This window comes from Hydractinia symbiolongicarpus, chromosome 15, assembly GCF_029227915.1.
Source record: "Hydractinia symbiolongicarpus strain clone_291-10 chromosome 15, HSymV2.1, whole genome shotgun sequence".
Taxonomy (NCBI): domain Eukaryota; kingdom Metazoa; phylum Cnidaria; class Hydrozoa; order Anthoathecata; family Hydractiniidae; genus Hydractinia; species Hydractinia symbiolongicarpus.
The window spans coordinates 1879421-1893418 of NC_079889.1; the positions used below are offsets into that span (position 1 = coordinate 1879421).

A 13998-nucleotide genomic window follows, 5' to 3' on the forward strand; every position below is an offset into this window, starting at 1 on the left:
TAGCTTAATAATAATGATTTTAATAAATGACAAAAGACTTGAAAAGTTCACAGTAATTGTGTTGACATTATCCGTGGTTGGACGTATTTACGGACAAAAAGAAAAGCTCTATATCGGAGCGTTGATACCAAAGTTATATTCATTCGATGAGAAATGTCACCACACGGCAATTAAACTGGCTACTAACTTTATCAACAACGATTCAAATATTTTAAATGATTATACGTTGGAAATTATAGCCAATCAAACAGCAGGGGTATGTTTCTTCATTCTTAACCTTTCTAAATCAACCTTGTGTCCAAGTTCTATTTTAGACTGTGGCCGAAAAAGGTTTTTCGCTTTTGCTAGTTTTTTAAACAACAACCTTAAACCCAGTACCAGTATGACTGTTAACACTTTCCAGTTTTTTTAAAAAATCTGGCATTTATTTTTTGTCTTTGTTCTTACAATAAAAATTATTTTTTCATAGGGTTTGGTTTCTGGATTTTCTTTCATTTCTTTTTTCGACATGATCAAACGAAATATAACTTATCAAGTTTTTCTTGGTCCTGACACCACCACAGAAACGCGCGGGATTGGGTTCTTAACAGCTAAATATAAACTTCCACAAGTAAGTACATCCAGTTTCCATGGTTACTGGCATCAGTTACCATGGTTTCTGATATATTTGTTATGTAAATGAAAAGCCGGAAGCCCCGAGAAGGTTTGGGAAGAAAGTTGTATATTATTGACATTATAACTTAATAATTAAACAGGAGATTATTCTAAAAATATTACTGTGATTTTTAGCTGTACGGATATCTGTACAGGGCAATTTTTTGTTTTCCTAATTTTTTATGGATTTTAAATGTTCGGTACTAAATGTCTTATATATTTATATTTTTTTCTTACGTCATGGTTCAAACCAGAGAACTTACCAGGTGCTTGACCTCGTCCCCAGGGCGTTTAATAATCTCAGACGGCGAGAAAGAAAATTGCCGTCAGAAAGAGAAAAAGAGCATTGGACGAGGTTACCCGGGCGCTATTTATGTTAGTTCAGTAGTATTTCTTTTTCTTCAGAGCTGCGGATAAATTTGAAAATAATTAATTGAAATTCTATGCTAGTAACCTTTTTTTATTTCGCGCGCGTTTTACCTTATAAGCTGGCGTCTCGAGAAAGTGGCAACAATGGCTGTCAATAGATGTTATGAGAAAGTAAAGATTTTAAAAATACTAATTCAATAAAACGGTAATTCGATATTTCAACCGTAAAGTTTTGGTTTATATTTAGTTAATTGGTTACACTTTCTATTTAGATTTCGTATTCCGGCTTAGCGCAAGTATTTGATGTATCTGAGGGCAATGATGATTTCGAATATTTTGTGAAAATTGTCCCTTCGCCGATATCGTATCAAATGACGAACTTGAAGTTGTTACAGCATTTTGGTTGGAACCGGGTAGCCATTGCGTACGAAGTTGGACATGTTGATTATTTTAGGGTAAGCAGAAATAAATTTACGTGTTTATACGTGCGAAGTTGGACAAGTTGTCTTTTTTAGGGTTGATAAACACGAATAATTTAAACCTATTTCCTGGTAGGAGAGGGGCATATTGCAGTGTCAAAGAAGCAATAATTTTCCAAATATTGTATTTTTAAAAGAAGAACACGAAATAACAACATCATCTTTTCACCCTTCTGAAAAAAATTACTTTCCACGGCGTTTTTGCCAGTGTTTTTGTCTGTTACTATTGATGAAGTCAAGCCAATTAAAGATGACACACCTACGCTCTGAAAAAAAGGCTATCCCGAGTAGGTAATCTTTTCCCAACTTGGAAACTCGCGCTATAAAATAGAACACGTGGTATAGTGTTTTAGAAATTATTTAATATTTTGCAGGAAGCAAGAAGTTTGTCCAATTACTTTAAAGCGAACCAAATTGAAGTGGTGGCCATGTACGGGGTCAGTCGGGATGTACTGGATCCCATAGAAGAACTGCAAGCAATGGAGGTATATACACGATAAAATACATAATGTTTACATTCTCGTCTTCAGTATCCCTTGACCCCTGACTCGTTATTCGAATTAATCAAAGGGAGACAAACCCCCTGGTAACTAGGTTTTAATCTCTAGAATAGTCATTAACGTTTTCAGGACTTCTTTCGCGTTTTTTGATGTGTGGCTAGGATGTATATCAGATAGTATAAAAAAAGCCGTGGGGACGAAGTTTGTGAAATTGTTATTATTGACAAAATTAACAATAATTTTTCTTTTGTAGGATGCAGACGTGAAGATTGTATTTGGCGTTTTTGCACGTTTCTCAGCAAGAAATTTCTTTTGCGAGGTAAATAAAGCAACTCTGTTTTTACGTCTCTTGAAAAACGACGCCTAAGAACCAGCCAATGTGCAAAAGGGCGTCAAAATGGCGTTGTAAGACACGTCATATTAAAGAGTAGTAGCACTGGAAGGGGTAGAATCTGTTTTCGTCCCTAGATTTCTCTGAGATAAACCAAGGCTTACCTTAAAGAGGTCTGGGAACAAAAATGAGTAGAATCAACAGCTAGATTATTTTTCTTAGTCTGCGTTTTTGCACGAAAACCAAAAACAAATCAAAGAGGTTACAATAACTAGACGTAAACTATAACTTTTTTTTACTGTGTTTTCAAGATGTACAAACAAAAGGTGCATAGAAAATATCAACTGATCCTTACACGCCAATTACCAGACTCTTGGATTGATAATGTAAAGTCCCCTGACTCGAACAACTGCACAAGTGAGGAGTATTTAACATCGGCTGACGGTTTTTTCACATTTTCACGATCATCAATTCGAAGGGACAACAAGCTGACCGTTGCTAATAGGGTAAACAATCCTTTGTTGTTTTTGTTGTTCTTTATTTGTTTATTAAATCTCAACCTTTTCCCCGCGGCCTTCTACAAACGGATAAAACGACTCTCCATCTTCTTGTCTATTACAAAGGCGAAGAAGTATCAGTTGTTTATATTTTAGTTTTCCTTGACATGATTTCACTCTATCTATGGTAGTGTATAAAGAGTAATTGGGACATCTGAGAAGAAAAACAAACATTCTCATCCCCAGGGTTTCTTAGCCCTTGAGCCGTTTCTAAAAGGCAAATTGCCCTGAGACGAGGTTAAGAAATAAACTTTTAATGATCGAATAGTTGAAAATAAATTTGTCGTCAGATTGTGAAAAATCCACAAACTCGCTATATCAGATTTTCACTTGTTGTACTTTTTTTTATTCCGCTGTCGTTCATCTTCTGTTGAAGATGAACGAAAGCGGAATAAAAAAGTTGATTGAGCGAGGTTTTAACTTTTTTCATGAGTTCCCTAAACTTTATATTTTAGACTGCATCTGAAATTTGGGAAATGATAAAAGAAGAAAAAAGAATATTATGGAAGCAACCGCACAGTGAACCAACCGACCCACCCACGCCACCACCGCACCACTTTAACATCGCATCATTATTTGCGTTTGACGCTATATACATGTTTGCGACGGCGTTAGATCGCATCGTCAGAGAACATGGTCGCGAAGGTAATAACGCGTTATTTCTCTACTTGTACTGAAAAATTAGCTTACGTCACAGAAAAATTGATTTTGGTGACGAAGAATACTCAGTTGCTCAGGCAATTACTTTACATCTTATTCTACCAATCAGGTTTACTTGATGGGACACGTGATTCTGTGAAGGCAAAAAGACTGGAAGAGGAGATGTTGAAATCGAATTTTCAGGGAGCAACCGTGAGTTCATTCTTATTCCCGGAAAAATCTGCGGTTATAGGAAATAGAGGGCTTCGGGGTCAAGTGTGGTAAAGGATATCTTGTTTGCGTTGAATACTAACTACAACTTTGCCCAACGGGTTTTTCTACACCCATAATAAATAGAACGATGTTGTCCCGTCATAAACACAAAAAACTCATGGGGAGAAGGCTGTACTATTCCAAAATTGTTCGCATAAATATATCGAAAACTGTATTGTTTCCTTTCTAACAAATTAATAAAAATGCTTCGTTGGCTTTCATACAGGGTCATGTAGCATTCAACCGAAACTTGGATGACGAGAGACTCGGCGGCGTGGTCATACAACAGTATCGCAAAACACTTATCGTGAAAGAAAACAGTACGAAACTTTTGTAAAATTTATACGTGTGTGTCTGCGTAGTTTCACTCAAAAAATTTAAGTTCTTTGTGGGTTTTTAAAATATTAATGCACTTAAATCTTTCGGTGGAGTGATATTCAATAGCGTTTTTACGAACGAGAATAGTTCTTATCATTTTTACAGCCGATAGAGACTGGAGGGACACAATATGGGCGTTACTTTAATGAAAGAAACTTGCACGCGTCAAAAAAATCTCGAAACTGTGTAAGCTCGCGAAAGTTTGTTCGTTTAAAGTGATGGTCACAGCTCTTAGCGTTTAAATGTCAACACTTGATACTCTAAAATTCTAATGTAATAAAAAAATGGTAGCGTTTTCGGACTTTGTATTGGCTGTTAAGAGAGTTGCCTGTCTGCAAATTCATGGTAGTCGACTTGTCTTAACCGATTAAGCTACTAAAACACAGAAATATTCCTGTGTATGTTCAGATACTAAATGGAGCGTCAGTTAAAAATGCCTTGATAGGGCGTCAGCCAAGAACGCCTTGATGAGGCGTCAGCCAAAAAAGCCTTGATGGGGCGTCAGCCAAGAACACCTGATGAAGCGTCAGCCAAGAACGCTTTGATTTGAGAACAAGTATAGCTTTTAACAGACCTTAGAATTCTCTTTAGATAAAACAAGTTATATCGCAAGACGAGTCAACATAGGGCAATACGAAATTGCAGTTAATAGATTGACATTTCTTCAAAACGAAACGGAATTGTTCAAAGGTAAAGTGATTTCTTACATTTTATAACATTGTTCATCTCGTGCGCAGGGTTTTTTGTGTCGATTAAAAAAGGCAAACTAACAGTCATTCTCCAACCTCGTTCCCAGGTCATTTTGTTTTTTGATTAATGGGAAAGGGGCGAAAAAGTTGTTGACTGCTCCGTAATAACGAATCAGGGGACAGGAGACCCCTGGGGACGAGGGAGATAGCACCAGTCACTTACGTGAAATAATAGTTGTCACAGTTTTATGCTCTCTTATTCCACTTATTTGAAATACTTTCGTCTTTGCACTTTCTAGTCAAAGTTCGTATTTTTATATATTATTTTCATTCTAAAAAATACCAGAATCTTTAATAATTTACTTGATCGACAACAAGAAGGGGGTTGATTAACGACTGATCACTATGTTAAAGTCGTGCGGAAGAGAACGGGTAGGCATACAAGTAAATTTTGAATTATTTTATCCAATATAATTTATATACAAATATTTTAGATGGCAAAATACCACGGGATCGAACATTAGTAAAAAGAATTCCACAAAACTTCAGCGTTGCTGTTGTGGCAACAGCCTGGGTATTGACATGTCTTGGTCTCATTATTGCATTCTGTTTCTTGTTTCTCAACGTTCGATATCGCAATGTGAGGTAAGCTGGTTGCTGTTGTTTTTGTTAAAGTTGTTGTTGTTGTTGTTTTTGAAGTATTGTTAGTTTTTGTTGTTGTTGTTATGTGATGTTACGCACTCTTTTTTTTGAAAAAACCCAGCTTCTTTGTTCGAATCTAAATTTTCCCAAAATATACCAGAAATGAGATTTCTTTACCCGTAAAGTTAACTGTACATCTCTGTTTATATTTGGGTTTACATTTCCACCACTACACACGAAATACAGAGGGCTAATCAACTTCGAACCCAGGTCCTGTAGCGTTTTTGGATATAAAGATGGAAATTAAAAAACGCTACAGGACCTGGGATCGATGTTGAAAGCTAACAAAGAAACATTGATTGATAACACTTAAATGTTATTAGGACAGGCTTGAGCCTCATGTAGAATTAGGTTTTGTTGCATTCTAGTCTCATCTTCTTATATACCATTTTCTAATAAACAAAACGCCTGTTTGTTTGTTGCTGCTGCCTAACGTGACGTAAGCAATGGCATCTCTCTTTGACATATTGCATGATACATTCTTAACGAACATAACCTAACGAGTAAAGCATGGACAAACTTTTTTCCACAATCTTCTTTCTTAGGTTGATCAAAATGTCATCACCATATATCAACAATGGTATCATCTTGGGATGCATTCTATGTTACGTGTCAGCATTTCTCTACGGACTCGATTCACGGGTGGTGACTAAAGCAAGGATAGGATTCTTCTGCAATGTAAGTGGCCTAGTTGTCTTAGCTTTTTCTTAAACGAAAGTTTAGACCCAAACAAAAGTCAGAACAAATCCCTAAAATTCAAATCCACCTCAACAAACCCCGAATTACAATCAACCAATGAGCACAAAGTCGGCGTGGTCAAAAAAACACAAGAATTATATTTGTTCGGGTTAGTGAGACCATTCGCTCTCAAAACTAAGGACTTCCCGATATTGATCACGCAAGTAAAGAACAATAAAATTAACCAATCAAAGAGCGCGGTCAGTAATTTGACCGCAGAAAAATTTTTTGAGGCCCAGCGTAATTTTTCCCATTTTAACTATTCCGTTTTCCTGATAGTAAGAACAATTATGTTTGGTCTCCTGCTACAATGTAAGGTTATTTTTTTAATTTAAAAGTACAATTTATTGCGGAATATATTTTCACGCATTTGTCCAAATCGCTTACACGCACAATTCTATATTTCTTGCATCCGCAACAATTTATACGGTAATTTTTTTCATTTCTGCGTAATTTCTGTACGACTCAAGTCATTGCGTTCTTCTTTGGTTATTTGGAAATAAATTGACTTCTGGAAAGCTATATTATAAAATTACTGAATCGTCGGCATCCGCAATTAGTAAATCCACAAGTTTCAGGAAAATGGCACCCACAAAAATAATCTCTCCCTAGTACTTTTTTTGTGAATACTGTGTTTCATGTCAACTATTCTATTTTAGGCTGTCACGATAACACTATCCACTGGATTTACACTCTCCTTCGGATGTCTTTTTGCTAAAACATGGAGAGTGTATAAAATCTTCACTGCTGCAAAAACAATGGAGAAAGTTGTACGTCAATTACCTTCTACCGCAACCTCGTCCCCAGGGCTTGTTAGGCTTGTTAGGGCCTTGTTCAGGCCGTCCAAATATAAAAAGCCTAACAAGCCCTGGGGACGAGGTTGCTTCTACCGCTATTAAAGTGATGTTCGTATAACCGATGACTTATAACATAACGCATTCACTTTTAGGCCATAAAAGATATTCGTTTATACGCGTTTATTTTCGCGTTGGTTGCCGTTGATATGTTTGTTTTTATTCTGTGGATGGTGATTTCACCTTTTGAGGTACATGAAACGGATATGAACAGGGTGGTAAGTAAGCAGGATGATTTATGAATGCTAACTATGCAACCTTGCCTCCCAGAGGCTTCTGCCCTTTTGACTTTGAGGCTAGCCTTCGGCAAGTAAGCGCTTGCGGCTTTGACTAGGCAATAAACCCTTGTGACGAACTATAGTACGTATTTTCAAGAGTTGCAACTTTTTGTTTTCTCAACTTTGTTTTCTTTTGTTTCTAGAAATATGATTCTCATATAGAAGTATCATATTTCACCAAATGCAGTTGTGACTACCAGCTACAGTTCACCATAGCAATGTACGGTTACAAAGGTTTACTGTTGATGTTCGGTTTGTTTCTTGCGTGGGAGACGCGAAACGTTAAAGTGCCCGTATTGAACGATTCTCGGTTCATTGGTAAGTATGAAAAAGAGAGGGGGGAATTTTTTTATGTACGGATATCCTTTGTCCCCTGGAGCCTCACATCTAACAGTCGGTTAATACTATCATGTAGCGTGCAAACTTTTCTTGCATAAACACACTACAATGGCTGAACGGAACTTGATATCGAAGCACGCAGATTTAACATTCGTTCGGGCAAACTTTTAATTCGTTTTCTGCAGAACGTTTTATGATTCAAACGTATGCAACCTCGTCCCCAGAGCTTGTCAGGTTTTTTAACCAGAGCAAATATAAAATAACATATATATATAAAATATATATGTTATTTATAAAAAATATATATATAAATTGAGGACGAGGCTGAAAGGTATCTTCTTGTTTATGGTTCAGGATAAAATTAAGACGTTTGCGTCTCTAAACAGTATCAAGAGATCGCATGCTCACAAAAATAACTTCACCAAAAAAGATGCATAATAAAATAAAAAGATGCACTATAAACAGCTCCAACAACTATGTAATGTAAAAATTTTACAGAGATTATTTTCATTTTTCAGGTATGTCAGTGTACATCGTTTGTGTAGTATCAGCTGTTGGTGTCACTTGTGCTTCTGCATTGTATAGTAGTGGTAATTATGCAACGTCATACTTGGTTGTCTCACTGTGTATATTCATCTCTACCACAGCTACGCTACTCTTTATATTCGCGCCAAAGGTAAGTCTATTTTTATTCGCGCATGCGCAAAATATACGTCTGTTTTGTTCGCGTGCGCATCGAACATTACAAATCTTTTTGTGTTTGCAGTGTTCGCAGTTTTTGGAAGTCGCAAAAGCTTACTTCCGCAAACATTAAGATCGATCGTCAAAAGGAGTTTTCCGCGAAATTTGCCAATTAGAAATGATCAATGTATAAAAACTCATTAGAAATAGATGAAAGATTCTCAGAACCGCAAAAGTTTTTCCAGAAAAAAATTCTAATTCCGTAGGCAAAATACTTGTCCGAAAAAAATATTTAATTCTCCTTAAAGTATTTGTGTCAAAAGTGAGGCTGTTTATATTCTAGAGCGCCAAAACAAAGCCCTTTTTCATTCCCGCACGCGCTAAGAATAAAAGAAAAAAATATTCGCCCTAAAAGCAAGACTGGTTATATTCTATAGCCAAAAATCAGTGCTTTCTATTCGCGCCAAAATCACGAAACATCACTAACTACCACGTAAATCTTACCAGACACCATAAATGAGTATTTTTCATTTGAGTTACCATCTTTGTTTTTAGATCGTTATGTTGTTTGGAAAAGCAATTAATATTTTCTATGGTAACGTTATCTCGTCTCGTTCACAAAGTTCTTTATGCGATGTTAGACCAGCAAGCGAGAAAAAAAGATTGGAAATGAAAGCCTCAACAATTACTATGCATGGATCGCATCCTGCAAGTTCGAAGCTGAATGTAGAAAAAAGAATGAGTTCCAGTGTTTCCTTTCAACCAAATCTCGTGTGAACGACACAAAAATTGGAGAACAGGATGTTATTTTAGAAAGGACACTTTTCTGACTGCAAGAGTAGCACTGAACTCAAAACAGATTTTGTAAATTTAATTTGTTTTGTAGCTAGGTTTTCATCAAACATTTACTGTCGTATATTTATATAATTTGTCGCGGAACTATTTCGATGTTATCCTTTTTATGCGCTCACACGTGTGTCGGACACGTGTGAGCGCACAAATTACTATTCGAGTTAATTAAACCTAACCACAGCTTGCTCTGCAATAATATGATGTTCTCTTCTTACGAATGTTGAGCTGCATCCATATTTGATTGTTTCTTGTAACTGGGACACCAAATTTGACAAAAGGCTCATACTATATCTCCTTTCTCTGTAATATCAGATGCTAAGGCAGCTCGTAATATAAGGACGGAAATTGAAAGCCCTCAGTTTTATTCTCTTCTTCTCTTTTACTTTGATTTTCAACACTATTTTGTGTCATCTCTTGTCCAAGTTTATTCTTTTCCAGACCATCTTCGATTTCTTCTTTTTGTTTGGGTATTTGGTTGGTTGGTATATAAGGAGCACCTTGCGTTACGTTTTGGTCTATGTTTCTCATCGAGTCTTGGTGCTAAATGAAATTTAAAATTTCTAAATGAACAGGAAAAGAAAAGCAACTCAATTCAAGGAAAAAGGGGTCTTAAAATTGATCATTCACAATATGAAGACAAAACTGGGCGAGAAACTTGAGTAACTTGTAATAGCTATATAATGGCCAAAATTTCTCTATTAGCATCTACTACTTTGCTGGTTTGATTTTTTTTCTAACAGGTTTCCCCGGTCACGCTAAGAAAAGTTCGCTTCCCGAATTTAGTTACACCGTGAAAGCTAGACCCAGGCGCTTATTAAAAATATTTTAACGGCGAGTTGAATTGGTAGAGGCGTTTCACAAAAATTTAAAAAATAAGTATAAAGAAAAAGTTAAAAGGACAAACACCCGATTTGCTTCTATGTGCTGCTACTCTAAGGCACAAATTTCTCAAAATTAAAGAATAAAAAAAAATTAAAAATTAAAAAAATAGCGCCAAAAAAACCAGCTACAGCCCTCAGCCTTCAGCAGCCCTCAGCCTTCAGCAGCCCCCAGCCTTCAACAGCCCTCAAGCTTCAGCTCTCGATATTGAAAGTGTCCGCCATTATTGTTAACCATTCAATATCAAAGCAAAACTTTGACCCTCTGTTATGGTCAAGTGGCGCTGTTTTTTCGTAATTACCAGAAATGGCCCAAAACACCCATTTTGCTTATTATCGTAAAGGTTGTAACTATTTTAAATTAAGTCAGATCAAAAGAAGGAGAATTAATTTTCAGACCAATTTTAGCCTAAAAAGATCAATTTCAGCCTAAACGGATCAATATATTTCAATAACAGAAAGCACTGTCATATTACTACGATATCAAGAATTTTTTTTGTCCTCATGACAATCTCTGTCGAGAAATAAACATGTCTAAATGGTTCTGTTGTTACTGCCACTTGAGAAGAAAAAAGCATTCAAATATTCAGATCACGCAAAGAAATTCAAGAAAAGACATACTGCAACTTGATCCATAAAAACTTTCTTCATTTCTTCATTTGTGATTTCTGCATGTGAAAACTTACATTCTTCGCCAGCTTTGCAGTAACCCTTTGAGTGGAAAAACTTACACGGCCACTCATCTGTTGGACTGTTGTCAAGGTAAAAAAAATTTAAGACTAAAATGCGTACGACAAGTTGAGATCGGCATACTTACTAAAAAGACATCTGTAACATATGTAACTAATATGGTATATATGTGTCCCACATGACACAGGTTTCGCGAAGTTTATCACATTATTAGAGAACAACATAAAGACTAACACAAACAATAAAGCCACACGCACCTTATTATATCTTAGTAGCGTCTATGAAACAACCCCATAAACAATCGCAAAACTAATTTCTTTGTCAGTGTGACCAAGGTTGAAAAAGATACGATGATAATACAAGCATTTTTCACCGTTGATACAAGCACCGACGATGTAAAATTTACAACAATCCATCCTTTTCTCGACCTGCACGTTATGTGAGAAGCGACATTCATCACCCTAAAAAATGAAATATTTGCTAAGTAAAAAATATACTAAACCACAAAAAACCAAATCAACTGCCAGACGATTGATAAAAAACCTAGTTTAAAAATAAATAAACCAAGAATAAGAGAGAAGTGTGTTATGAATACCCGTCCGTGTTATAGCTTTGTTGCGGACGTACATGCGATAACAATGCGACCTGGATTTTGGCTACCATATGGCTTACAGACAAATACATTAGTATATAACACAGAATCTATATTTCCAATTCTTGAAGAGCAATCTAGTGCTGTTCGGATTTAAAAATAGTTTATATACTTGTTTTAAAAATGAGGTAAAAAGCTACAACAGGTCTACATCCCCTCGTCAACATACTAAGTAATCTTAAGAAATGATGAGCGGTACGACTGGAGACGAGGTTGTTTATAAACAAAGAAAACTTACATAATGGCATTCACCGTGTTTTTTAAAATAAGCACAAGGGATGAGCGCATCGTATTGTCTCTTCTCCTTCTCTCGCTGGACTTCAATAGCTCTTGCGTTCATGTAAGCTCTAGAGGTTTCGACATCTTTTCTTGATTTCTTCTTCTTCCGTGTTACAGGAGCAGGAACTAAATAATAATATATACGACTAGTCGGTGGCCCGTGAAAATATTCACAGGTTTGCCCGTTCATTTAATACCTCATTGCGTGCGTATCGCAACTTTCGATACCATTTTGCGTGCAAGCCAGCCAGCCAGCCAGCCAGCCAGCCAGCCAGACAGACAGACTTTGATATAATATACTTTTATAACTGCACCATGAGATTGTTACCACAAGATAACAAAAGAAACTTACTTTTTCTTTTACGCTAAAAAAAGAAGAAAATCAATAAATATATACAAGCTAGTCTTTAGTCATTGGAAAAATACTTTATCGTATACAGACAATAAACCCTTCCAACTTACAGTTTCGCCTGTCAACATAGAAATATCCATGGATGCAGAAGGAGAAAGAAAATCAATGAGTTGTGAACTACTAACATTCTAAACAAACAAAAACTTTGGTCGATCTGATCTGCACTTTCACAAAGACAAGCCATAATCGTTAAATTGTGTACCTGATTGCTTGATAATTTTTGTTGCATTGAGCGCGTAATTCTTCGTGACGTCATCACTACATCGTGTTTATTTTTTTCAACGTTTCTTTCACCGCCACTTATGCTGCAAGATTTCGCACACGGAGCTGAATTCTTATCAAAACGAGTTTCTACATCTGTTACACTTGTCTCGATGTTTTTCTTTTGTTCAATCACTGTAACGCCATCGTGGGCGTTGTCTGAATGAATCGTCACGCTATTTACAGTTGTTGCTTTTTTATTTGTTTCCATGGCGACATGACTATCTGGCATGTCATCTTCCATTCCAGGAGGGCAAGGTTCATCATACAATTCCCAGGGCTTTTGTTCTTCGTTATCCCAGGGTTGACTTTTATTCTGTTTGTCTTCGGCACTCGGTTTTATGGAAGTATTATCCTCTTCAGTGAAACTTTCTTCCTTTTTCATTTTAAGGGAAATTTCTTTCCCTTTTACTTCACCTAAAATAAGGTCTGAAAGTTTATCTTGAAAATTCTTATTTCCATTAAACGCATCATGATTTTTAGTGCTTTGAATGTCGTCAAACCCTCCACCAGGGTGGTTTTCATGTTTGTTTACGTTCGAATCTTCTTTAATTTCACACTCCACCTTATCAGGTTCGACGCCCGGTGGTAAAGGTTCATCAGTAAAAATAGAATGATCGTGCGAGATATCCATTTTCTCGTGATGCCTTTCAGGCGTAACATCATTCTTCTCTGATATGACTGGTGCATATTTTTTATTTTTTAACAATTTGCCAAGTAAATCATGAGACTGTTTATTTTGAAGTGATATACTTGAAGATTGACTTACGCCATCGTGAAAAGGCGTTACGCCCGCTCTGGAAGGTGTAGTAGCTTGGTGAGAGGGCGTTATACCCCCAAAGTTATTTGTTCTAACTTTCCCTGGTCTCAATAATGTCGGCCATTTATGTGTTTTTTCTATTTTTCTAACTGGTAAAGCAAGTCCTGGATCTTCCTCTATCACTGGCGTTTTTACTAATACCCTTGACGAGGATTGTCCATCTGATTTATTATAGGAGATTTGACCATGGTCGCTGTTATGACTTGGTGTCTTTGCTGAGGGAGACTTGCCATTATGTACCTTTGTGGACTGCGTGGTCTGACTTGCTTTCTTTTTCTTTTTCGTTTTCCCTTTCTTCTTCTTTTGCCTCGATACGTCGGTTTCATGTTCTTTTCGATTTTGTTGATTTAAACCTTTGCTTTGGTTACTTTTGTTTGTTTTAAGAAAATGCTTATGATATAAATAAACATGTTTTTCGCATTCTTTAGGAAACGATATCTTAGTCAAAGGTTTTTTGAATAATTCAGCGATTTCTTTTAAAGCCATTTTTTAGTTATACTAAGATAAAAACAAAATAAAAAGACTGGAAACGAATTCAAAACATAAAGGCGTTGGAGAAGTCTATTGAGAGTCAGTCGAATGATACATTGAGAACCACATCTCATTGGACATGTTTTATCAGATGGGCTAGTCAAAATATAATCAACCGTAGAAAATATATATTCCCAAATTCGAATAAGAGAGGTCAAAACA

At 36.3% G+C, this 13998-nt stretch overlaps 4 protein-coding genes across 5 annotated transcripts; 2 read left to right on the forward strand and 2 right to left on the reverse strand.

Moving 5' to 3' along the window:
* The first annotated feature begins 13 nt into the window (after positions 1 to 13).
* On the forward strand, positions 14 to 5566 carry LOC130628614 (gamma-aminobutyric acid type B receptor subunit 1-like). The gene is made up of 10 exons (XM_057441595.1): positions 14 to 256; positions 470 to 610; positions 1296 to 1478; positions 1877 to 1987; positions 2256 to 2321; positions 2645 to 2839; positions 3346 to 3535; positions 3660 to 3742; positions 4029 to 4122; positions 4772 to 5566. The coding sequence occupies exons 1-10, from the start codon at positions 14 to 16 to the stop codon at positions 4894 to 4896; spliced, it is 1431 nt and encodes a 476-aa protein (XP_057297578.1). The 3' UTR covers positions 4897 to 5566.
* A 346-nt stretch (positions 5567 to 5912) lies between these two features.
* On the forward strand, positions 5913 to 9507 carry LOC130629007 (gamma-aminobutyric acid type B receptor subunit 2-like). Its single transcript, XM_057442094.1, has 6 exons — positions 5913 to 6249; positions 6969 to 7079; positions 7259 to 7381; positions 7585 to 7759; positions 8299 to 8456; positions 9017 to 9507. The coding sequence occupies exons 1-6, from the start codon at positions 6082 to 6084 to the stop codon at positions 9236 to 9238; spliced, it is 957 nt and encodes a 318-aa protein (XP_057298077.1). The 5' UTR covers positions 5913 to 6081; the 3' UTR covers positions 9239 to 9507.
* On the reverse strand, positions 9322 to 12226 carry LOC130629009 (zinc finger CCCH domain-containing protein 4-like). Of its 2 annotated transcripts, none has more exons than XM_057442097.1 (4): positions 11772 to 12226; positions 11231 to 11342; positions 10813 to 10934; positions 9322 to 9853 (listed from the first exon to the last, which is right to left on the reverse strand). In XM_057442097.1, the coding sequence occupies exons 1-4, from the start codon at positions 12000 to 12002 to the stop codon at positions 9629 to 9631; spliced, it is 690 nt and encodes a 229-aa protein (XP_057298080.1). In that variant the 5' UTR covers positions 12003 to 12226; the 3' UTR covers positions 9322 to 9628. The 2 variants fall into 2 exon arrangements, with proteins under 2 accessions (XP_057298080.1, XP_057298081.1); XM_057442098.1 differs by having other exon boundaries at positions 11786 to 11957.
* LOC130629001 (uncharacterized) lies at positions 12094 to 13948 on the reverse strand. Its single transcript, XM_057442084.1, has 3 exons — positions 12427 to 13948; positions 12275 to 12352; positions 12094 to 12177 (listed from the first exon to the last, which is right to left on the reverse strand). Exons 1-3 carry the CDS (start codon positions 13789 to 13791, stop codon positions 12115 to 12117), a joined length of 1506 nt encoding a protein of 501 aa, XP_057298067.1. The 5' UTR covers positions 13792 to 13948; the 3' UTR covers positions 12094 to 12114.
* Between the last annotated feature and the right edge of the window lie 50 nt (positions 13949 to 13998).

What these genes read in the sequence shown, in the direction of transcription:
- LOC130628614 (XM_057441595.1), top strand. Translation starts at nt 14, where the DNA reads ATGATTTTAATAAATGACAAAAGACTTGAAAAGTTCACAGTAATTGTG. An exon ending in TAGCCAATCAAACAGCAGGG is followed by an intron (nt 257 to 469) that starts GTATGTTTCTTC and finishes ATTTTTTCATAG; the next exon opens with GGTTTGGTTTCTGGATTTTC. An exon ending in ACTTATCGTGAAAGAAAACA is followed by an intron (nt 4,123 to 4,771) that starts GTACGAAACTTT and finishes AATTCTCTTTAG; the next exon opens with ATAAAACAAGTTATATCGCA.
- LOC130629007 (XM_057442094.1), top strand. Translation starts at nt 6,082, where the DNA reads ATGGACAAACTTTTTTCCACAATCTTCTTTCTTAGGTTGATCAAAATG. An exon ending in CAAAAACAATGGAGAAAGTT is followed by an intron (nt 7,080 to 7,258) that starts GTACGTCAATTA and finishes ATTCACTTTTAG; the next exon opens with GCCATAAAAGATATTCGTTT. An exon ending in TCTTTATATTCGCGCCAAAG is followed by an intron (nt 8,457 to 9,016) that starts GTAAGTCTATTT and finishes CTTTGTTTTTAG; the next exon opens with ATCGTTATGTTGTTTGGAAA.
- LOC130629009 (XM_057442097.1), bottom strand. Translation starts at nt 12,002, where the DNA reads ATGAACGGGCAAACCTGTGAATATTTTCACGGGCCACCGACTAGTCGT. An exon ending in AACACGGTGAATGCCATTAT is followed by an intron (nt 11,343 to 11,771) that starts GTAAGTTTTCTT and finishes TTCATTTTTTAG; the next exon opens with GGTGATGAATGTCGCTTCTC. An exon ending in AAAATGCTTGTATTATCATC is followed by an intron (nt 10,935 to 11,230) that starts GTATCTTTTTCA and finishes ACAGTCCAACAG; the next exon opens with ATGAGTGGCCGTGTAAGTTT.
- LOC130629001 (XM_057442084.1), bottom strand. Translation starts at nt 13,791, where the DNA reads ATGGCTTTAAAAGAAATCGCTGAATTATTCAAAAAACCTTTGACTAAG. An exon ending in AAAAATTATCAAGCAATCAG is followed by an intron (nt 12,353 to 12,426) that starts GTACACAATTTA and finishes TTGTTTGTTTAG; the next exon opens with AATGTTAGTAGTTCACAACT. An exon ending in CTATGTTGACAGGCGAAACT is followed by an intron (nt 12,178 to 12,274) that starts GTAAGTTGGAAG and finishes TTCTTTTTTTAG; the next exon opens with CGTAAAAGAAAAAGTAAGTT.